The 22,910-nt window shown below is 37.5% G+C and overlaps 2 protein-coding genes and 1 non-coding gene across 3 annotated transcripts; 1 reads left to right on the top strand and 2 right to left on the bottom strand.

The window, feature by feature from the left end:
• Nucleotides 1-1,270: 1,270 nt before the first annotated feature.
• On the bottom strand, nucleotides 1,271-10,221 carry LOC131974778 (cytotoxic granule associated RNA binding protein TIA1-like). The gene is made up of 12 exons (XM_059337230.1): nucleotides 9,918-10,221; nucleotides 9,048-9,144; nucleotides 8,705-8,803; nucleotides 7,625-7,679; nucleotides 6,329-6,416; nucleotides 5,991-6,066; nucleotides 5,705-5,813; nucleotides 5,517-5,612; nucleotides 4,667-4,751; nucleotides 4,373-4,511; nucleotides 3,647-3,801; nucleotides 1,271-2,140 (listed from the first exon to the last, which is right to left on the bottom strand). The coding sequence occupies exons 1-12, from the start codon at nucleotides 9,941-9,943 to the stop codon at nucleotides 2,002-2,004; spliced, it is 1,164 nt and encodes a 387-aa protein (XP_059193213.1). The 5' UTR covers nucleotides 9,944-10,221; the 3' UTR covers nucleotides 1,271-2,001.
• A 304-nt stretch (nucleotides 10,222-10,525) lies between these two features.
• On the bottom strand, nucleotides 10,526-10,596 carry trnag-ccc (transfer RNA glycine (anticodon CCC)). The gene has a single exon. It is a non-coding gene; the product is annotated as a tRNA-Gly (tRNA).
• A 1,152-nt stretch (nucleotides 10,597-11,748) lies between these two features.
• rchy1 (ring finger and CHY zinc finger domain containing 1) lies at nucleotides 11,749-18,615 on the top strand. The gene is made up of 9 exons (XM_059337233.1): nucleotides 11,749-11,846; nucleotides 12,557-12,676; nucleotides 13,397-13,512; nucleotides 14,252-14,330; nucleotides 14,432-14,476; nucleotides 14,580-14,638; nucleotides 14,989-15,018; nucleotides 15,489-15,609; nucleotides 15,817-18,615. Exons 1-9 carry the CDS (start codon nucleotides 11,796-11,798, stop codon nucleotides 16,030-16,032), a joined length of 837 nt encoding a protein of 278 aa, XP_059193216.1. The 5' UTR covers nucleotides 11,749-11,795; the 3' UTR covers nucleotides 16,033-18,615.
• Nucleotides 18,616-22,910: the final 4,295 nt, after the last annotated feature.

Genomic DNA, 22,910 nt, shown 5'->3' with positions numbered 1-22,910 from the left:
ACATCACACTATTTTTTTTCTTCGTTACGAGACAGTTTGTCAGTAAACGGACCTTTATTTCTATAATACAGTAGAGGTACTGTAAATTTTACAGTAACTTACTGGCGAAAGTGCTGCCAGTAATTTACTGTAATTTTACAGTAAAAAGTTTTACAGTGTATGCTGTTGATAAGCACAATATATATACAATTTAACTTACTAATTCAGACACTATATTGGTTAGTGGTGCATTTTTCCTCTCTAAAATTGGCATCAGTCTCAAAAATCCTATCCCCAGTCAGGCTCTTGTGTAACTGCATGTCTTAATATACAGTAAAGTTTATTTTACATCGAGTGATGCATAGTTTACTGCCTTGAAGATGTCTGACTTCTGTTATTCTTATCATTTAGAGTATACAGCAGAAGTGTGGCATGTTGCCAAATAGTGGATGCTCAACATGGATCAATAGTGGTAGCATCATTAGCCTCATAACAAATCTGTCTGTGTAAAATAAACATCTCATTGTAGAAACTGATGGTCAAGTGCACACTGGTTCCAAGTAAGAAGGCTACTTGTGCAGTAAATTAATCCAACGGTCTTATGCCTAGTTTGAGTAAAGCACCTTTGAATTAAAACATATTTTTCAACATTCTTTTCTCAACACACACACATTTCACAAATGCTTTTAAGGCAGAATATAAAAACATATTTTAAAATTAAAATGTTTTCAAAAGCAGTTTGTGAATTATATTTCCAGAAATGTTTCCTAGAATAATGAAAGGAAAACAAACAGTGTGGTTTATGTGCATTAGCATTTTAATTGGACAAAGCAAGAAAACATTGATTACAGTAGCAGAGTCATCAGTTCTCAGGGCTAACACCTTTCTAAACAAAAGGGTCTGAAAATGTCTGTAGGCACTGCCTAATTAAAAAGTATCTTGTCAGCTAAAAGAAACCAGCTCTATAAGGCAACAGTTACAATGTAGGCCTCCCCATGTCTCTGGCAAAAAGAGCAAGTGTAAAGGTTGAATCCACTCAGATTTTTTGATATAAAATACTGGCGTTTCAATAGATATTTAAAAACCATCAGAAGTGTCAAACGTGTTCACCCTTTAACATTTGAATTGTGGGTAAATTTTAAGTATGCACTGCATGGCAATGCTGTTTTATCCCTGCATGGAAGAATTGTGTGTTGCACTGTGCAAGTGTCACATTAGATAGTGCCACTCTGCTACGTACAATGTTGGAGTTAACTGTCAAGTTATCAAAACAAAAATGAAAGCAAGCACCCACAGTTAACAGTAGCATTTTACTTACATTGTTTCAAATGATTAATGGTTATTTACATGTGGCGAAAAGATTTGAGGCTGTCTGAACGATATGAAGGAGAAATGGAATGCAAAAAGGAAAACACTCTTGGTAGTCAAATTTGTCCAAGTACAAGAGAGGAAAAAACTGTGCAATATTTATCTGCCCTTACAGAGAAACAGCAGTGGCAACAATCCCTGCAATTGAGTTTAATCCAAGAGAAAATGAGAACAAATTAAACAGATTTCCATTCCTCAAATAATAACTAAGGTTCATAACTTAGCACGACTCAGACTTTTAACAGTTTCGTTAAAAAAAAAGAGAAAAAAAAGACAAACCTCTCGGTGGCTGAAAATGGAAGCAATTTGTAAAACCCAGAAAAAAAAAATCCAAAAGTTTCTCCTTTACAGTTTTATACTCATTTACAGTTAACTTAAAAATGGTAAGAGCCCTGGTTCATGGCCAGTCTTGCCTACCACAAAGGGTGTAAATACCTGTGTAGGTCAAATCGCTCCTCCCTGGCTCCAGTTACCTCAACCCCCCCATGAAATCCCATTTACATCTCCTACAGACGTCAACCTTCTCATTAGGTTCCACATCCCAGTAAAAGTCTTAGTCCTGCCACAAATGGAGGCGGTGTTACACAGCCCCGCGGGGCACCGTACAGCCAATAAGAGGCTGATGGTTGACAAATCTCCCACCCTGCCCACTTATCAGTGTGTGGGGTATCCTGCGGCTCCCATACCGGGCTGGTTGGCTAGCATACTCCCATTCAATCCCTGTGTAGGCTCCATAACCCCACCGTTACTGATGGCGCTCATGCCAGTCCACCCAGCACTGGCCGGTAAGTGACTGCAAAAAACGAGGTAAAGAGAGAGAGAGGGAGAGGGAGAGAGAGAGGGGGGAGACAGAAAGACAAAATGCCAGCAGGTTAGAAGAGACAAGGCGAAAGGGAGCCAAAGGGACGGTTTATATTAGAGCTACAAGAATCTGGACAGGCTAGAATGAGAACAAGAAGGCAAACAGAGTTATCAGAGGTTGTGAGGGTGAGGCAGGCTGGGCAAAAATCAAGCTAGCAAAAAAAAACAAAAAACAGGGAAAAAACAGAAAGTAGAGGGCTCTTTGGAGGGGCCAAAGGTAAGTGTCATTTGATTAAACATGGGTGGACAAGCAGACAAAGAGCATAGAAGCTAAGCGTAGCGAGCTAAATATTCCTTTCTACCCCCCTCCCAGCTGCTGAGAACCACAATCATACGTGTGGATTATCTTCGTGCAACACTCCTACATTTGGCCACAAAGTATAACAAAGGAAAGTAAATTCTCACCTAATTCACATGTTGTATTCAAAGTCTTATGATTCATGAAATAAAACTAAATTCTAAGTTCAGTGTGGATAAGACAGCTTATACAGGATAAAGTATTATCTTCAAATTTCAAGTTCAAGAGAGGCCGAACCTCTTTCTCCGGAATTGTGCATTTACTGTACATTCGCCGTACATTCGGCAATCAAACACACTATCGCTTTCATGACCTCACACCTTTGTACAGAGCCTATTTATACAGCCGATCACCAAGAATTTTAGACTGTCAACAACATATGGCCTCTCCTTTATTTTTCTTGGGTGCACAAAACGTCACTGCACATAGGCTGTCTAAATAAAAACAAAATTTGATAACCTATAAAAGATATTTAACATGTCCTACTGACATTCATGTACAGATCAAAACCTCAAATATATGTAGAAATAGATCAATGAAATCAAAAGGAAAATAATGTAAAAAGCTATGACATGAATGTAGACAAACAAAAACAACTGAACATCCTTAAAGAACACAGTCCTTACACACGGGCAATCGTACAAAAAGGGAAATTAATTCTTCATAAACAAACTATCCGCAGGTGTGGACAGTAAGTAACTTTGTTCTGGACTTTCAGCATTTATCGTGTTCAGTCACTTATCTTTAAAGTTATTTTAGCTAGTTGATGGCAGTTTTCTTACAATCATTTTTGGAACAGACTACAGTTTTTAACTATTATACGTTAGAATTCAAGTGACAAACATTTTGGAGATAAACCCTTGAGTTCTTAGGACACACTGAAACATGATGATGATTACCAACAAAATTAAAGTTCAGATTGTTCTGTGTGTGTGTTTAATTCTCAATCTTCTTGAGATGAGTTAGGTGAGGGGCTGGCGAGGGGAGGAGAGAGGATGTGGGGTGTGGGGGGGAGGGAGGCGGCAGCTCCCTCCCGTGGCCAGAGGTGGGTTCGCTGCCCCGGTCTTGAAGGGGAACTCTGGTGGTGCTGGAGTAGAAGGAGGCGGTGAAGGGGAGCCCTGTGCACACCGTGCTACTTACTTGAAGCCCTGTTGATTCCAAGCCTGGCCGTAGACGCCGTAGGTGGGGACCTGCCACCCATTGGGGACGTACTGGCTGATTTGGGGCCCGTTGCCGTACCACTGGCCCCACTGGCCATAGGGCTGGGCTGCTGCAGGGAAGCTCATCTTGTTCTGCTGTAGGGTGAAGAAACAACAAGTATGGTTTTAGACAGCAGTTTAAAAAAACAACAACACCCAAATGTAACCCTGATATTTATCAGCAATGCAATCTTTGTGCAGTCAAAGCATCAAACTGATTTAATATCATCTAATAATTATAAATGCATATTTGCATGTCCTCATACTGTAATTTCAAGAAACGCAATCATAGATCTTTCATGTGCTCTTCTGGACTTAATTCATACAATGACTTTCTTTTCCTGCTGGGAACTCTATGCAGATAACTGACTGGGCAAACATGTTCACCATGTGATGCAATGATGGGTTTTTAAAAACAACACTTGAGTCAGAACAAAGGGTTCATTTCCCTGAATGTCAGTCGGAGGAGGAGCGAAGCTTTAAAGCCTCACTAGAATTTGAAAAATAAAACACAAGTGTTGTGTTCAAAATACATGCACTATTTTCTCCCTGACTGAAATGCACTAGACTAATCACAGCCTGATTTTTGAGTGCTTATTTGTGCTACATGTTTCTAAGAGGACAACTACTAGTGGCTTTCTTTATGCACATTTAATGGTGTCCTTACCTGGGGCATAGGCATCTGCTGCATTGGGTTCATCATGTCCGGGGTCTCTTTACCCCAGTAGCATTTGACTATGTGGCCTTCTATTGAGGTGCCATTCACTGACACAATGGCATGGGCTGCTGACTCATGGGAGTTAAACCTGGACAAAAACAGAGGGAGAGTCAGACTAAGGACATGCTAGATATTAACTTAACAATCATAAACACACCGCTGCTTTTTAAAATAAATATCAGCACGAACCAAAACTGCTGAGGACCAGGCTCAAGAACTGGTGCACACGAGACCTCCACATACCTCACAAATGAATAGCCTTTGTCTGGGAAAACTCGGATCTCCATGATTTGTCCAAAGGGAGAGAAGGTCTGTCTCATCAGTTGCTCTGAAGGCCAAACAGAAAGGGAACATCAGATAACGTGTCTATGGGAATTAATGCGTCATGAAAGAAAATATTTGCTGCATGAGAAACGATGCCTGCCAACACCAGGTAAGGGTCTCTTGGTTGTTCAGAGTTAAATCTCTATTTTCCATTCACAATTTTGTTGATATATCATCACAGGGCCTTTGAGTGACGTCTCTGAGAAGAATACACTTTACATTTTGTAATGAATAATAAATAGATAACCTTATCTTTTCATTATAATCAACAATTCCCCTTAAAAGACCAAAATCCCAAGTATTATGCAGTCTGTGTCCCTGCAGCTTGGTACAGTTTGTCTACAAGCAACAGAACGCCATCCTCAAAAACAATGCGAGACATTTTTTCACTGAGGTGAACATTTTGATTATAAAAGGGTGAACCTAAAACTCATTGTGATCATTTTTTGATTTAGAACCCAGATGGTGAAATGGAATTGTAATGGTATACATTTTGCATGCGTTCTATTGAATTATAATGTGGGAACACAGAGTATGTACTATGATGAATGTATTGCTGGTTTTGGGCTCATGTAAAGAAATCTGAATACTTCTAGAAATATTAAATAAGAAAGCACTACCCTTTAATGTAGTGCTTTCTGGCTTTCATCAATTAACAGCTTATTATTCATTTGATCTCTTCGAAGTGTTTGCTGTATTTACCTGATAATACTGCTGTCAGTATCATGATCATACTGATGGTACAGATGGTATTAATAGGATTCATTACCTGTCAGTCCTGTGCTGACTCCGCCACAATACACAGTGCAGTTACTGGGGCTGGACTGACTCACTACTTCATCAAAGGATAGATGCTTGGAGTTATCTGCCAGGTGAGACAGACATTTCTACTGTTAATACAGAAACAAAACATCATGTGTAAACAAGCAAAACACGCAAACATTCAAGAAAACACACTTTCATAGGTGGTCTTTGGGGCGGGGGGCTTTCTTGTGGCCCAGTTAGTTCGAATCTGTCTGCCTCCTAACCACTGACCGCCCATCTGCTGAATGGCGTTCTCTGCGTCCTGAAATGGAGAAAGGAACTAGTTACTCCATCAAACTCGAGTCAAGTAATGGTAAATCCAAAATTAATTACTTTAGAACCACAGAACAGTTCAAAGACGTTCTCAATGTTTTTATAACAAGAGTTTAATGATGACAATATAAAATTGTCAATAATTTGGTACTGGCTCTGTACTGACCCATTTGTGGAAGAAAGACACAAAGCCATAGCCTTTAGATTTTCCTGTAGCCATATCTTTCACAACACGAGCATCTCTGTGGAAAAACAGACCAAAAGGAGTACATTGAAAACATGCAGCACTGCACAAAGCTTTACATTACCAAAAGTATAAAACAATATTGGTTTTGTCTTTTTAAATCACCCTCTATGCATGTAAATTTCTAAGATTTCTACAATTTACCTCTTGATAAGTCGATATAAATGTGAGGCTGAACAGTCGCTAACACGTCTCTCGTTAATTTTTTTTTCAATCAATCTTTGATTCAATCATCTTTGTCAGTACAACTTAATACTTACGATATCCTGCCGAATGGACCAAAGGCAGCTTTGACATCTTCTGTAGTTATTTCTGGGCTGAGGTCTCCAACAAAGACATGAAAGTGATCTATGGGGGGGGGCACAGTTTAGTTTTAGAGGTTCCTGTCTACAAGTGCTGATTTTTATCACTGTTTTTAATAGGGCAAGGACAAAACAAAAGTCATCTTAGCAATCTTCATTCCAGAGAAGTGAATAAAATGACTACCTCTACATTTTTTTAGAGCTTATCAAAGTGGAGTCTGGGACTGTGGAGAAAGTTTATTCATATTTGAACACAGCACCCAAACAAATACACGGCTCCCATCAGTGCTGCGTTAACATGCAAGATTGCCATCCCTCCCACTGCCTCTCTCTTTATACATTCATGGCTGTTCTCCTGTCCTGTACACAAGCACCAACAGAATAGTATTGTGTAGCTCTGTCTGAGCCACTTTGTGGCCACTGTGTTTCCCCATTTACTGAGCCAGGGCTGTATATGCACACTGGATTTTTTTCCAGCATGCAGGTTCAAGCTTCATGAAACTTTACAACTACAAACTAGAGACCTCGGGCATTCTGTGGATGTATAGCTTTTCCAGGTGTCAGATGGTGTAAATCACTTCTATGTGGCATCTACAGTTGACCTGCTTTCGCCCCCTTAATACCCCCTGTCCCTAGTTCACTTTAAAAGGGGGCATAATGTTATGGGGTTAATGCTTGCCCATCTCCAGAGCAGTGATCAACAGAGGACTTTTCTAACTATTAACTTGCTCAGCTCCTCTGGTGTGAGACAGCAAACTAATATGACAATGGGACTGTTCCATTTAAAATATTGAAAGATTTTGGTCTAGTGATTGTGTACAATCCCAGTTCCTAAAAAGTTGGGTTGCTGTCTAAAACATAAATTAAAATGTGACCGTTTCTTCTTTTTTGTTAATCTTTTATGACATATAGTGAATTGAAAACTATTTTTTATGTTCATATGATGACATGAAACATGAATTCTGTTTGTAATCAACATTTAACATGGCAGCCCAATTCTGGGGGGGATTGCCAATGCAGATGAATCTCCAGATTATGTTAAAAATCAAGCATTTTTCAAGTAGTCATTTCTAATTCAAGCACATTGCTAATCTTGAAAATATAATGGCCAAGAAATTAACTATTTTCCAAACGTTCAAGACTTTGTACAAACCCTGCATGGGGAGATACATTTGACAAAACATGTATTGGATAAGAATCACAGTTCCCACCTTTAGTTGTTAGTTACCCCCATCAACAAGCACTTGTACTTACTACTTGTGTCTTTTTTCTGGCTGGTTGGCGTCGTGGCCCAGTTGACTTTAACCTCCTGCGGAGAGGGGCAGAGAAGAGCAGGACAGGTGGGGTATGTTTATATCATTTACAATATATCCTGATTATCTCCACTATGTGGGTGTACGATCTAAAGGCTGACTTAAACTACTTAAAGATGTAAAAAAAAAATAACTTAAGGAACTTTAGATATAATGTGATATGGTACCTTTTCACTACCCTCTGTTTGTCCAGTGACACAGTGCAAGAACATTTATCTTGTATCAAATTTTGAGATCTCAATTAACTGCAACTGGGCTACCATGTGTAGACTGGGTACAGCAATTTACGGGGCCATCAAAGCCATGTTAAAACCATTAGAATTAAAACATAAGTCAATAACAACCAATGCTGATTTTAGTCAAAGCTACACATCTCATCTAGGGTTCAGCACACAGTGATTTAATTTTCCAGTTTATATCCTAGCACTGACTCTAGAAACTCATCTCATTATTAAGCCATCAAGCACCACTTTAATATCCTTTTATAAGACACTATGGTCTTTTAAAAGGTGGCTAAATGTTAATTATTTACTCTATTGTTCTAAGATAAGACTTTATCCAGCTCCTCGCAAACTTTTGGTTTCGTTATCTTTTGGATATATCTTACATGGTCTTGAATATTTTATTTTAGAATACTGCACTAGCTTGTTCAGTGGATCCCTGAATTATTATACTGTCATTTTTTTCCCACTCTTACCTTGCTTTCCTAGAAACAACCAAGCATTCTTCCTCACCTAACACAGCTTCATATATATCAAGACCATTGTGTTTAAGAGGTCCTAATGGAACCAATGTCAGAAAACGGACAAATTTCAGACAATAGTAATGCTCTGAAATGTTCCGTTTATGATTTGAACCCTGACTCCTGCTTCCCATTTTCAGTTGGTAACCCCTATGTAATAAATGGAATATAAATGCTAGCTGTCCTCTAGTTTGTGTCTTTGTCAGAATGTACACAACCAATAACTCCCACACCCAAAACCCACCCGTCCCCACTCACCCTTTAGACACGATAGCTTACCTTACCCATTATTTTCCTTCCATTCATGGCTGCCAGTGAGGCAGCAGCATGCCTGTGGTCATAGAACTCCACAAAGCAGTATGGATCATTTCCAGCCGTCTGTCAACGGGAAAACAAGACTGATATTAAGTCCACAGCAAGCGTGACAATTTAATCACTGCAGATTGCAGATCTACCTACTGTAGTTTGGAGTTTCATGTCTGATATAATAGATTGGGAGAGGAAAATCAATAAAGGATATATGTATATCAAGACTTTCACAAGCAGAACCACCCCCTTTAGGCCACTGTTGAATGCCATTTCCTATAGTAAGACAATGTATACCAGAGAAGACAACACTCACATCAACTATCATTTTACAGCTCTTGCAGGGTCCTATCTGTGTGAAGACCTGCAGAATGAGGGGCTCCGTAACATCCCTGGACAGATTCCCCACATACCTGCAAACAAGGAGAGAGATGGGGGAATTGAGTCTTTGTCAAACAGGAAGTAGCATGCAAACAAAGGCTAGTTAACCGGGCTAGCCACAACCGATAACAATTCTTTAGATTTACATTAAAAACAACAATGATAGCAGGTCAAATACTATTTATCATAGTCTCAATTTTACACAGATAACTCGAGCATGGCCAGTGTTACTAGAGCTGTCCTGGGCCGTCTCCCCGAGCGTTGACGTGGCTTGTCTGCCAGCTAGCTAAAGATAACGCTAGCCGGTTCAAAAGGGCCTCATGCTAACGTTAAGTGGGTTTGCAACCAACGCTACTAAAACTGAAGCCTTTCCGCGAGGGTCTATCTAACCCCTGCCTATTGCTATTAAAACACAACCCTTCAGTTTTTACAGATATAATTCAATTACAATGCTTGTGTTTTAGACGAAGTGACTGGCTAGCTGCGTTGCATCTTTTAGCTAATGATGACTAGCATTAGCTAACGCTAGCCCTTCAGTTTCATTTTCAGGGGAGTTACGCTTCTATTTATACGTCTAAATCAAATACAACTTCACGTCCGAACCAAAATGCGATGTGTCTTGTTAAATGCACAAACGCCGCTATTGTAGTCATGAAATGATATCGCGAATTCAGTGAATTTCTAACTAAATAGCAGGGTTTTAGACATTTTAATTGAAACAACAACGTGGAAACATTTCCGACGCGCCGTAGTTACACGGAGCCTTCTCCCATTCCAGGACATAGACAGGCCCGCTGCTACTCACAAGGTTTTGGGTTGATCGTCCTCCATCGTCAAGGTTTAGTGGTCGCGTCCTGAGAGCTCTTTAATCCAATGACATACAAATGGTTTGTGCTGAACTTGAGCGACCGCGAACGTAAAGGCTATATCTACTATTAAATGATAAATCGGTGGCCGATTCTGCTCTCACACACACCGCAGACAGCCACAGTCTGATGCAAACAATAGGAAGTTGAAGATGGCGGAGGAGCAGCGTCAGCAGCGTCAACCTGCGCGCTGAAATGAAGCCAAAATCAAGCGCTCTTTCTCCCACACACAAAGATGTGCCTCCACATCCTAATGGCATAAGCTGCAAACACGGCTATTTATGCAGATTTGACTAAGTGTTACGTTACAGAACAACGATTTTCCATTTAGCCATTTCGTGGTGAGCTTTATTGACCAAAGTGCAAAATAGTTAGATACATTACAACTGGAAACATCTGGGAATTAGGCGTAAGCCAGCAAGTGACAATGAATGTAAGATGCAACCGAACCGGATAACCAGAACTTAGTTTTTATGTACAGTTAATCAACTAATGGTGCGGCATGTTAAATCATTTAGATAGATGATGGTTACCAAACTAAAAGGTGTGCGCCGCCCGGGAATCGAACCCGGGTCGCAAGAATGGGAATCTTGCATGATACCACTACACCAGCGGCGCTTCGAGTAATGGTGGACAAACAAGCTGTATTAATGGGATTTTAGGGGTTGAGCCAGTAGGAAAACTGTTACCTTGGTGTATCAAATGGTGAGAGTACTCTTTTTGGCTCAGATGTTAACTCTATGGAGTCTGGGGCTATTTTGTCAATTTTTTTATTCTTTTTCATCCTGCCAGCATACACCACTTAAACATGTTTAAATGCCATGTTATTGTTTTTTTCCAGCGCAACCTCACCTATATGATCTAATAATAATTTATTTTTTTATTCTGACTTACTGGATCAACATTTTGAACCAAAAAGAAACAAAGAAAAACCAACATAAATGTGATCTTGTGTTTGTGTATGATCCTGTCATCCAACTTTTCTTGTAGTGTGACTGTATTATATTTCTATTGTCTTGTGTGTTTAGCGTAACAATTTTGGTCATGTTGTGTCTTTGTAAGTCATTTTGTGTGTTCTGTGTTTTTTTGTGTCATTTTGTCTTCTCATTGTGTCTTTTTTAGTCATTTTGTGTCTTTTTGGTCATTATGTTTCTTATTTTAGTCATTTAGTCCAACATAAAATGTGATTTAGAATTTTTTTTTTATTTAAAAACACTATCATGCCCAATAAAGAATTTGAAATGTTGCAAATGTGAACAAAGGTTGCAAATATAACATATAAGAGGGTTACATCCAGTTTTATAATTTTATACTAAATATTTTTGACCTTGTCTCCACTTTTACTTGGCATATCATCATCAAACTGAAACTGGCCTCATGGAGTTTACAGCCAGAACTTTAGAGGTAAATTTACAGTAGGGCTCCAGGCTGCTTTGTTTTCTAGTCTGGATGTGATAAGTCATGCTTTGGTGCTTTTGGTAACTCCAGAGGGTTAAATAGAAAGCAAGGAATTAAAATAATTGATGATTTGAGTTACACCTACAATACAAAGGGTACATTTGGATGTGAAAATGAACCCATAATTGAACAACAGATAAAGCGAGGAAAGGAATGGGGCCACTGCCCATTTAGTCTTGCTTGTCACAGCAATTTCTTCTTAATAGCGTTAGTACAATTTTCCAACGGTTGCAGCAAATGAGGTCGATTCTCGGACGGCGGAGGGCAGTATTGCTACGTTACGCCAAAAAAAGAAGAAGAAGAAGAAGAGGGACGCCGACGTCAGAGCACTCGAAGAAGAGCCCAGTTTTGGAGGAAACATGGCTTCACCTGCCGGTTGTGAGCACTATGTGCGTAGCTGCTTATTGAAAGTGAGTTAACTTTTTTGAAATATATTGTTATACAATTGCTATTAATGCACAATGGACGCACATAGGTGTTGAATAAGCCCCCATGTAACTCTGTTATGATGAATAGTGCTGTCTCTGGTAGCAACCATTCACAGCTAATCTAACGTTAGCTAGTTAACGTTAAACGCGTTACGGCACATTAGTTAGTGATTATAAATTACGTTTCTTTTATGTTAGCTGCACAGGATTAGGTGGGTGGTGAGGGCTTTACAGTTTATCGGTCTGTCATTACTTAGCTTATCACTCACTATGTCAGTTATTAGAGTTGGTTCTTTAACCCTCAGGAGTCCATCTATGTATGGTACATTTCCATAGAAACGTGTCTTTTGTTTGTATTTTGGGTTCCTGGCAGCTTTATACTTTGTTAATTAAAATAAAATGAAAAATCTGCCTGATAGCCAAGTTTGAAAAAAGGAGCCATGCATGTGATGTAAGGACAGACTGAAGGATGCTAAACAGAGACAGAAATGAATGCATAGGAAGTTGACAAATTTGATTTGGTTTAACAACGTACATGTTTGCATTGTAAAGAATAATTAAGTCGTTCATTTAACTTTTCTATAAACTTCCAGTTGTGTTGCAGCAGAGGCTTCTAAGCATGCCCTATGATATGACTGCCCGTCGTTCACCTGCCCATGCCCCCTACAATGACATGTTTCTGTGCACTGCAGGCACCTTGCTGTGGTAAACTGTATGTGTGTCGGCTGTGCCATGATGCGGAGGAGAACCACCAGATGGATCGATTCAAAGTCCGAGAGGTGCAGTGTTCAGAGTGTGAGACAGTGCAGCAGGTAACTGAGGAAAAAGTCTGTCAACCCCAGTGTCAGCTGTCGCAGAACCACTGAGTGATCAGTGGTTAATACAACATAATAGTGAGCCTTTATTGTCATTGTGTACCAGTATAGAAATTTGGAGCGCTACTCTTGAGATACAAAGACTAGGAAATACAGGAAATATACTAAATGCAAATATTTAAAATATAAAGTGCACAGTGGGTTAAAATTTGTGCAAGTATACAGAGTGCTGTGCATTGCTATATTCAAGATTCTAGGACGATATTTTAGCCTAACTCACAAGAAAAAAAAGAACATTAAAAATTATATTAGAGCCTGACCTATATGGGATTTTTGTGACCGGTACCAATGTTTTAGGGGGTAATTCACTGATCATAGATATGGTGACAGACAGTTAACAGTTTTAAGGGGTAAAGTACACCTCTTTTATAAGCATTGTGCAAGGATCTTGTGCAGATGTGACTGTGCAAAGGTACTCGGAAGGCTTTGTTCTTAAACAAAATGGAAGAAAAAACATTTAACATTATTATTCATACAATACATATTACATTGTAAACATTGTAATCTTAGAAAAGACAACTGAGAAATGGCTAAATGAGTACTGTATAGTCAGAATCAGTCAGTTGCTGACAATTTCTCTCTCTCTCTCTCTCTCTCTCTCTCTCTCTCTCTCTCTCTCTCTCTCTCTCTCTCTCTCTCTCTCTCTCTCTCTTTTAGGCACAGCAGACTTGCCAGCAGTGTCATGTGCAGTTTGGGGAGTATTACTGTGACATTTGTCACTTGTTCGACAAGGATAAGAAGCAGTACCATTGTCTGCCCTGTGGAATATGCAGGTAAGGAATAGTAGAGTTTATAGATCCTAAATACTTGGCACACCTCATTTTCCAAATCGCTTTAGAATTGTACCCTAAGTAGAAGACACTAATAATGATTAAAACTTTTGTGGAATAATATTACTAATGTCTCAAGGTGAATAACCCACTTGTGCCTGCAGTTGAAATGTTTGATTACTATCGGTTAAGTGTTCTCCAAGCTACAACTGTTAAGAAATTCAAAAGTCAGTCAATTAGTGAGTTTTTCTAACCATACTATATCTAGTCCTTGCACACTTGGGACTTCTGTTTTTGCAATAAACACCATTATATTTCAGAAAAAAAACAATAGTCCCAGAAAATGTCTGTATCTCAGAAACTACAAGAAGTACAATCAAGTACTATGTATTTGATACATAACATATACATATATGAAGTGTTTAAAAAGTATATAGAAAACTTTTAATGAACTTTATTGAGTTTTTATTTCTTCAAGTGTGTGATTTAAAAAAAAAAAAAAAAAAAATGTACCTTATCAAAAAATGTTATCATAAAGACATGGACATTTTTTAGTTATCATAGTATAGCCTTTATACACAGACCAGTTGATGGTGCTTGCAATAGAAAGTTAACTGTCGTAAAAAAAAAATCACAGTGTTGTGAGCTTCATATTATTGTCCTCATATTAGATTTCATTCTATCTAAATCGGCTAACATCGGCTAGTTGTCATGTGTGACACTTGTGTTTTTGCCCCTGCAGGATTGGACCCAGAGAGAAGTATTTCCATTGTGAGAAGTGTAATCTGTGTTTAGCCCAGGATCTGCGGGGAAACCACAAGGTGATTACTAGCCTGCATATGCACACATTACATGTATTCTGTTTGGTGAGCAAATGAGTATCCTCACTGCTCCTCATTAACAATGATCCTTTGTGTTTCAGTGTGTTGAAAATGTTTCACGGCAGAACTGCCCAGTGTGTATGGAGGTAATAAAACTGAATACAATACTAAGTGATGGTGTGATTAGGAGCTGTTGGTTCTATCCATTACTTTCTCTGCAATTTTACATGTTTTCGTTTGCATTTGCAGGATATTCACACATCCAGAATTGGAGCTCACGTTCTTCCATGCGGCCATCTTTTACACAAGTATGACCCATATTCTGTATTTACTAGTAGCTCATTGAATTGTGGATATTTTGCTGTTTGCAAATGCATTTACATTTTTGAGATGACAGATTTCTATACAGATTCATTACTTTATATACTGCATTTTAAAATAATTATAGTATCTGTAAAACAATAGTAGAAATATAAATTAAAATTGAAAATATGTTAAAATATTGTTGAAGGTGTACTGTAGACTGATAAATGAAAATGTTATATTTCCAAGCGCTACATTTTTCTTAAATATGCATTCTATTTATGTAGTAATACTTCGTCTGGATGTGTTCTGACATAAAGGTAACAATGAACTTGTCTGTTCGCATTCTCTGCAGGACCTGCTTTGATGACATGGTCAGAACAGGGTATGTCTAATAGGTCCTATTTTCTTGTAATTGTGTGGTTGTTCCAGGTTAATTTATTTATTTTATAGCCCCCATGCAGGAAATGGATCTGAACATTTCAGGGATGAACTGCACACGTGAAAAAAGCTTTGTTTAAAATTACTCCATCCACAGTTCGACTGAAACTCACACTAACAATAAAGTTGGTTTCTACTGCTGAACGTTTTACTGTATGTTGAACTGATACACACTGAAGTTTTGAGAAAGAGCTCCCCTCTGTCTGCTGTCTTCCTCCGACACACACACACACACAGAAATTCAGGAAGCAGCATCTTCTAGAGCTAAAATAAGTCAGCCATATTTCCAAAATCAGGTCAGGGGTAGGTGATAAATCTGATCACTGACCTGCAGTACAGTACCCAGATTACAATACTACAGTGCATATAAACACAAGGTGTTCAACAAATGTGAATTTTCCTCTTTTATTTTAGAGCGTATCGCTGCCCCTTGTGTATGCACTCGGCCTGGAACATGGAGGAACACTGGGATCAGATAGACAAAGAGGTTGCCCAGTCACCGATGCCCACTGAATACCAGGGTGCCACAGTCAAAGTAAGACCTCAATAACACTATAAAATGATCACGTAATTGTTTAGCTTACTTAAAAGAAGGGCTGACTTACTGATAGAATCTGACATGACATGCCCTGTTTTTTGCATTTAATTTAAATTTGTACAGTTGAAATAAAAGTTGTGAGTTATCATCCAATTGGTTATTTTTATATGTATTGCATTACTTTTGTTTTTTTCCTCACTCTAGATTATATGTAACGACTGCCAAACCCACTGCACGGTGCCTTTCCACGTGCTGGGAATGAAGTGCAGCGGCTGCGGCTCCTACAACACGGCACAGGACGGAGGACTCATCCAGCAGCGCCAACAGCAGCAGCAGACGGAGCAGGACACGGAGAACGAGGCAGAAACGGACACAGAGCCAGAGCAGCAAGATCAACCTCAGTCACCCACGGCACATTAGAAAAAAAACACACACTGAATTTGTACTTTAGATATTTGGCTGGTGCACTTACTTGTACTAACCATTGAGTGTAACGTTAGGCTGAGTCAATATTTTGAAATTGTACATTTTACAAATATGTCATCTATTTTCTGTACCAGCTTATGCTCCTTTAATGGCCGCAGCCTATCCCAGCATGCACTGGGTGAGATGAAGGGTATCAGGCTGTCACAGAACTAACACATTCACATCTACAAGCAACTAACTGTCAGAATCTGGTAACACTCTATGAAGCCCATGCCTATAATGCATTATAAGCATACTTATAATGCGTTACCATCTGCTTAGAGCACTGTATAGTTATACTTCAAAGCACTCATTAATATGTATATGCTTTATAACACTTATAACACATTATGAAACATACCTTATTAGGTCAAGTATTATAATACTTTGCTGGTGTCTCACTGACATTCCTTTTGCAGGCCAATGGCTATGTTCATGTTCTGTAATGCATTATAAACATATGGTGTGTTATAGGTAAACCTAACCTTATAATCACAATAGCATCCATTACAACTGATAATAATGCATTATAACAAAAAAGGTTATGTATTAGAAGTATGAGAGTTACAATGCATTAATATTGTTGCAAAAAAAGGTCTATGAGAGACCAGCAATTATTATGAAGCATTATGATACACAGCCTCATATATCCTACTATGCTTTATAATGTGTTATGATTATTACTTCACAGCATTATGCATAGTTATGAGTTCTTAAAACTGTACTTATACAGTGCTATAAACAGATTATAAGACATTCATGGATTTATTGCTCCAGTATTGGAGCAAGCTGGACTGTTAAATTCATGGACATTGCCAAAAGTCATATTTAAATGCTCTCAGTAAGAGACTGTATTGTATCTGTCTGTGCAACTACAGTTTTGCAAATTTGTCAAGCTCAAATAAAAATGACGACTAGCCTCAGACAGAAGTCGGCGTGATTAACAAATAAGTAAATTTGCATGTTTCCTGATAGCAAACCACAAGATAATGTGCAAGCCATGTGCATAAGTTCAAATCAAGTTCAGGATTTGTTAAAGTGAAACCCACACACACACCGCATTTAAAATGGGTCGAGGAGAAATGTCCAAAAAGGTGCACATGTGGACCTTTCTCTTGCACTTGTCAGTCTTTCTTCTTTTCTGCATGGAAGCCCTGTCAGTTAAAGATTAAACAGATAGTATCTTTAAATTAGAGCTCTTAGACAAAAACAAACAAAGAACTTATGTATTTATTTTACTTAACTATCTTTACTTATAACTATCATTTATAGAGCCTAACAAGGCTGTTGTTTTGTAGCATACATGTAACAAAACTGCAGCAGTTTCACAACGTCAACTGCTTGTTTAAACAGGTTGACAATTATGTTCATGTCTAAGGACGTGTTGATCTCCTGTTACTGGCAGTGACTTTTTTTTACAGTCCTTGGGTTGTATTTGAGGGTCGGCACAAACAACCTGTTGGTTTGGAATCTGCTTTTAGTCCTCAAATGACAGATTTCATTCTCTTTCTGTTTTGCCTCTCATTTTATGTTTGTCTCATGTCTAATTGTTCTGTCAGTTTTTTTTATTTAAGTATGACAGGCCAGTACTGAAAGTTTTGATAAGCTGACAAATAATTATTTTTCATTAACCTAGTCAAATAATTAAGCTAAGGAATATAGTTGGTCCAAAAATTGTGGATTGAGCCTTTAACCTGCTCATTTTCTAAAGCCAGCCAAGAAGGCAACAGTTTGGACTGCGGCATTGAAAAAAAGTTCTCTGTCTTACCTATTGGTTATGATAAGCTAATATGACATAATGTCATCATACATACAGTGCTGTAATATCTGGTTTGGCTGATATACGGCTCTTGTGTTTTTGCAACTTGCAAGTGTGAAGTGACATCTTAATCTTTACAATGACAGTAAGACACTACCAATAAACATAATTTTACTAAACTACGATGAACTATTGTATTGCCTATTGAAAAAAAAAAATCATTGAATTAGAGATAAGAACATTTATTCACATTTTCATTTTCAGCGGCTCATGAATACATTTGAGATGTTACATTTCTATTGTATTTATATAGCAGTCTTGTATACTAGCACCATTCTAACATAATGATCAGCAATGCAGGACATGTTAAATGAAAGTAGAAGCCAAGTATAGTCAGGATATTTAATTCTGATACAACATAAAGTGACCCAGTAACCTGGCACCTGTTCTATGAAGTGAGTTTACCAGATAAGCCAGGCTTATTTTGGTTAGCCTAACCTATTTTAGTTGATAACATAGTTCGAGCTAATGACGACCTATGCTGAGAATTAGCTAGTTAAATTTGCTTTTTGGAATCAAATCAACTGAAAATAAGTCAGATCGACCGACAGTAGCTCTGCTTATTTCGTAAACTCACTTTGTGGAACAAAGATTAAAATCGTGTGTTCTTGAAGAGTACCTATTGTGACATTTTTTTACACTTAAGTGAACATTCGACTCTGACATTATATTGTGTATAATCTGTCTTGATATGTCATAGTTTGTGTCTAGTTTTTATTTATTTGCCTTTTATTATATGTGTATGTATGTTATTTGTCACTCTGAAAACTGACAATAAAATATTTGGGAAAAAAAAGATTAAATGCTATCTCCTCTTGGTGGATCCGGCTCAGAGGTCGCGAACTGGAAAGTGAAACAGACAGGAACACCAGTCAGGGTGGGTCCGATGCGGATTGGCAGGGATGTGGCTGCGGAGAATGGTGGAGGTGCTGATTTGATGATATGTGGAGGAAAGGGTGTAGTGGCACCCAGGGGGAATCTTGGGAATGTGGTGGTGGTGGTTTGTGGTTGATTTGTGCCACTAGCACCAATGATTGTATCGGTTCCTGTAAGCCTGTCCTGAGAAATGCCAATGTCCACAGCAGTTTGTGAAGGATCATCTGGCATGAGCTGTAAACCTTCTGTGTCAGTGGAGGTTTGTGGGTCCTCAGGGTCTGGCACTGCTGAATTATTGAGCGTGCTTGGAGAAGGTCCCAAGTCTGCAGAGGGAAATAGTGTTGAAGCGCCTGGAGGGTCAGTGGGCTCTACAGCATTAGGCATGTCTGTCCCTGTGGACGCCGGCTCCGGGGGTCCCTGTGTAGGCCCAACATCAGTGGTGGTCTCTTCTGATGACTCACTGGACTCTGATGACTTGGATGAATCCTCACCATCAGTTAGACTGATCTGTTTTTGTAAGAAGGAATGTGTTTATTTGTCAAGTCCTTTAGATTGCTTAGTAGTAGCGGCAGAACAAATAGCTTGGTTCATTACATACCGTCGTTATGCACTTCATGTGTTTTTTATGCACATTGTTCATTGCACTTTATTTGTTTCATAGCACCAACATTTTTATACTGCATATCCATATTTATTCTCCACTGGAATTCTACTCCTTAATACATACTCCTTCATTAGACACTTTATTTTTACATTACATTTTATTGTATTTTATTGTATTTTATTTCTTTTTTATATTTTATTGCTTGAAGTATGCCTAGGTTGTTCTTTTTATTTAATTGTGTTGTTATTGTCTCTGTGTGTAATGCTGCTGCTACACTGTAATTTCCCAGTTTGGGATAAATAAAGTCTATCTATCTATCTATCTATCTATCTATCTATCTATCTATCTATCTATCTATCTATCTATCTATCTATCTACCTATCTATCTATCTATCTATCTATCCATCTATCTATCTATCTATCTATCTATCTATAACAGTAGAGCTACTCACTGATTTAGACAGCACCACCGTCACCATGAAAGCAGCACAAAGTGTAGTCCTCAGAATTGCCATTGCTGTATTTGCTGAAAAAACACAAAAATATCATTAAATATTGGTAAGCTGATGGAATATATTGTGTGCATCAACTCTACATATCACACCACAAAATATACTTTTATCTCCACTAAATTTACCTGAAAGTGTATGAAATTTTATCACATTTTTTATTCTGTTTTTGTCACCTACTAATTCTTTTGTCTTTCAAGATGCAGACACACATTTTTAAAACTAAAATAAACAAAACATTTAAATCATACTGAAACAGACCAAAATATTAAGTCAAGCAGCCTAACAAACACAAGCACACAATGTAAACCATCACCACAGGCAGCTCAGCATGTCTAACAATGTAAATAGATAACAAAAACATTAAAGGATATAATAATACAGTTATTTTTATTTCAATATTTTTATTTTATGTTATATTTTACGCAATGTTTTTTTTATTTAAATGCACTTTTTTAAACATTGTTTTCAATGTCATCATTTTAATCATTGCAACAAATCCTACCAGAATAAAGTTACATTTAATAAAGATTCTAACTTGATTAATATTAATCATTTATTATTAAAATTCCTAAATAATAATAATAAAACCATCTGTTCCTGAAACAATACAATCTGAAAGAATCTGGTTGAAAGCACAGCTCCATTGTATGACATATTTTTGAACCCCCTTCCAACAGACAGATACTATTTGACAATACCAAAAAAAAATACCCCAAATCAAATCATTTTCCTTTATATATTTCTTGTATAAAATATAGCCTTTAATGAGTGTTTTAAATTCAAACTTAAACACTTTCTTCCATCAACAGAATATTTTTAAAATAATTGATATTAGAGATACAGATTTAGAGAAACAGATGAAAATATTGTAACCACTCAGCAAAATTCTGTGTAACTATTATACACAGAAACATATGTGTAAGATGGTGGGTTTTCCATATTGAATACTTGATAATAATAATAATAATAATAATAATGATAAAGTAGACACCACAAACAGCTACAAGGAAAACAATGCCTTAAATAATTCTTACATTGTTGGAAGCTCAATTAAAATGTTGCTTCAATCCAAAATAAAACATCTACACTGTAAAAAAAGATAAACAATAGCTACTCAGTAAAATTGAGGCAACAGATTGCATGCAATATTATTTACTAAATCTATCTATGTTACAAGTTGCGTTAATAACAACTTAACAGGAAGTGCCTGTCAATTAAAAACAGACTAATTCTATTGTGTTGGATTCATTAAAAATTCTCTTGATTTAGAATTACATACACATAAAGATTATATTTAATGTGATCAAATAAGTAGATTCTATCTCAAACATTTTTATATTAAAGTTACTTAAACAACTGACTAAAAATCAAGGATGCATTTATATTTAATACATATTTATCAAATATATTAAGTAAAATTAAATGACTACAGAATAACTTATTACAGTGTAATACAGGAATGAAGACATCTCTAATAATACTGTAAATTTGAAAAAAGTGAAATGTTAGTTGGCAAAGAGTATTTAAGTTGTAATATTTTGGAAGATATAGTATCTCTGCCTCATGACTTACCTTGATAGTATCCTCTTATCCCTGCACACCATAAGGAAGCAGCAGACTAACTCTGAAATGTCTCAACTCTGACAAAAGCACAACTATAAATACTAATTTCTTCTTAGTAATGCATTGGATACATCTTTATATGGCTGTTGATGTGTGGGTACAATAAACCAGTAATCAATCATCTGGTTCAGTATCCACTTCAGTCCTGCCTTGCTAACAATCCAAGCTAAACCATTAAACCCCAGACACAGCGAAATTAGAAGGTGCTAAAAATGCTTTGAGGATAATAAGAGAATAAGTACACCAGATGTGCCTATTCATAACCAAAGTAAACATGTGTTTTGTGGTTCCGGGTTGAACAATGGGAAGAATCCGGTTTAGTCTTTAAATACATGTCATCATAATGTCTTGGTAATGTCTCCCCACATCATTTAGAGAAACAAATTTTCTTTTCTTCTTAAATACACCATTTGTACACAGAAACAAATCATATCCTACTGATTTGACACCATGTCCCCAAAACGACATGTCAGCTCAGAATTTACAATACCAACAACCGTCAATTAAGAAGAAATGTCTTCAGGGATGTGAGCATCAAAGCTGTCAACACAGGTGTTTTCAATTACAGCAGCTAATTAGACCTTGGTGTACTTGAAACAATGAGAAATGTGTGATTTGTTACAACCCTGATTCCAGACGCTTTCTAAAAAGGAGGTATTTTATACCAACTGCTATAAGGTTTTATAATACACAAAAATAACTTTGCACTTATTTCTATCTTGAAGCTGCTGTGGCGATGTAATTTCCTGTAAAGGATTAATAAAGGATCTATCTAAAACATAGATAAAACACAATGTGATCATTCACTAAACCGTGTTGATATATTGAATTGAAAACTGTCCAAACACAATATTTAATGTTCAAACCGATGTTTAATGTAAATATATGCCAATTCAGATTTGATGCCTTCAACATGTCAAAGTTGGGAATGGGGCATGTTTACTGTCACCTTTTCTCTTAAGTCATATTTTTTGTCTTTTCTACTTAAAATCATATCTGGACACTGAAAATAGTGCAAAAACTGTAAAAGTTTGAAAAACAGTTTTATGTAATGAAATTGATTTGGAAATGTGCATTTCAAGCTATTGTATGTTGTAATTTAGAATACAAATATCAAATTACTCTAGTTACATACTCCGTCTTTTGTGACATACTGTATCGTTTTTTTGGTCACACGGGGAAAAAGATTTGCAAGTGTTTTGGGTCAAGGACTGTAGTTAAGTAACTTACGGCTGAGGAAGGTTCCTAACTGTGTGAGAGGACCTGGAAGTCTCAGTTGTAGCCATGATAAGAGCTGGTCGAATCCTTTAAATACAGAACAGTGCTTCCCCCCCCCCTTTAGCACAGCGCACACTGAACCATCCTTTAGGAAAGATGGATAGATGATGCCGTTCCATAA

This window comes from Centropristis striata, chromosome 7 (assembly GCF_030273125.1).
Source record: "Centropristis striata isolate RG_2023a ecotype Rhode Island chromosome 7, C.striata_1.0, whole genome shotgun sequence".
NCBI classification, from domain to species: Eukaryota; Metazoa; Chordata; class Actinopteri; order Perciformes; family Serranidae; genus Centropristis; species Centropristis striata.
This window is presented reverse-complemented; position numbering and strand designations above follow the sequence as displayed.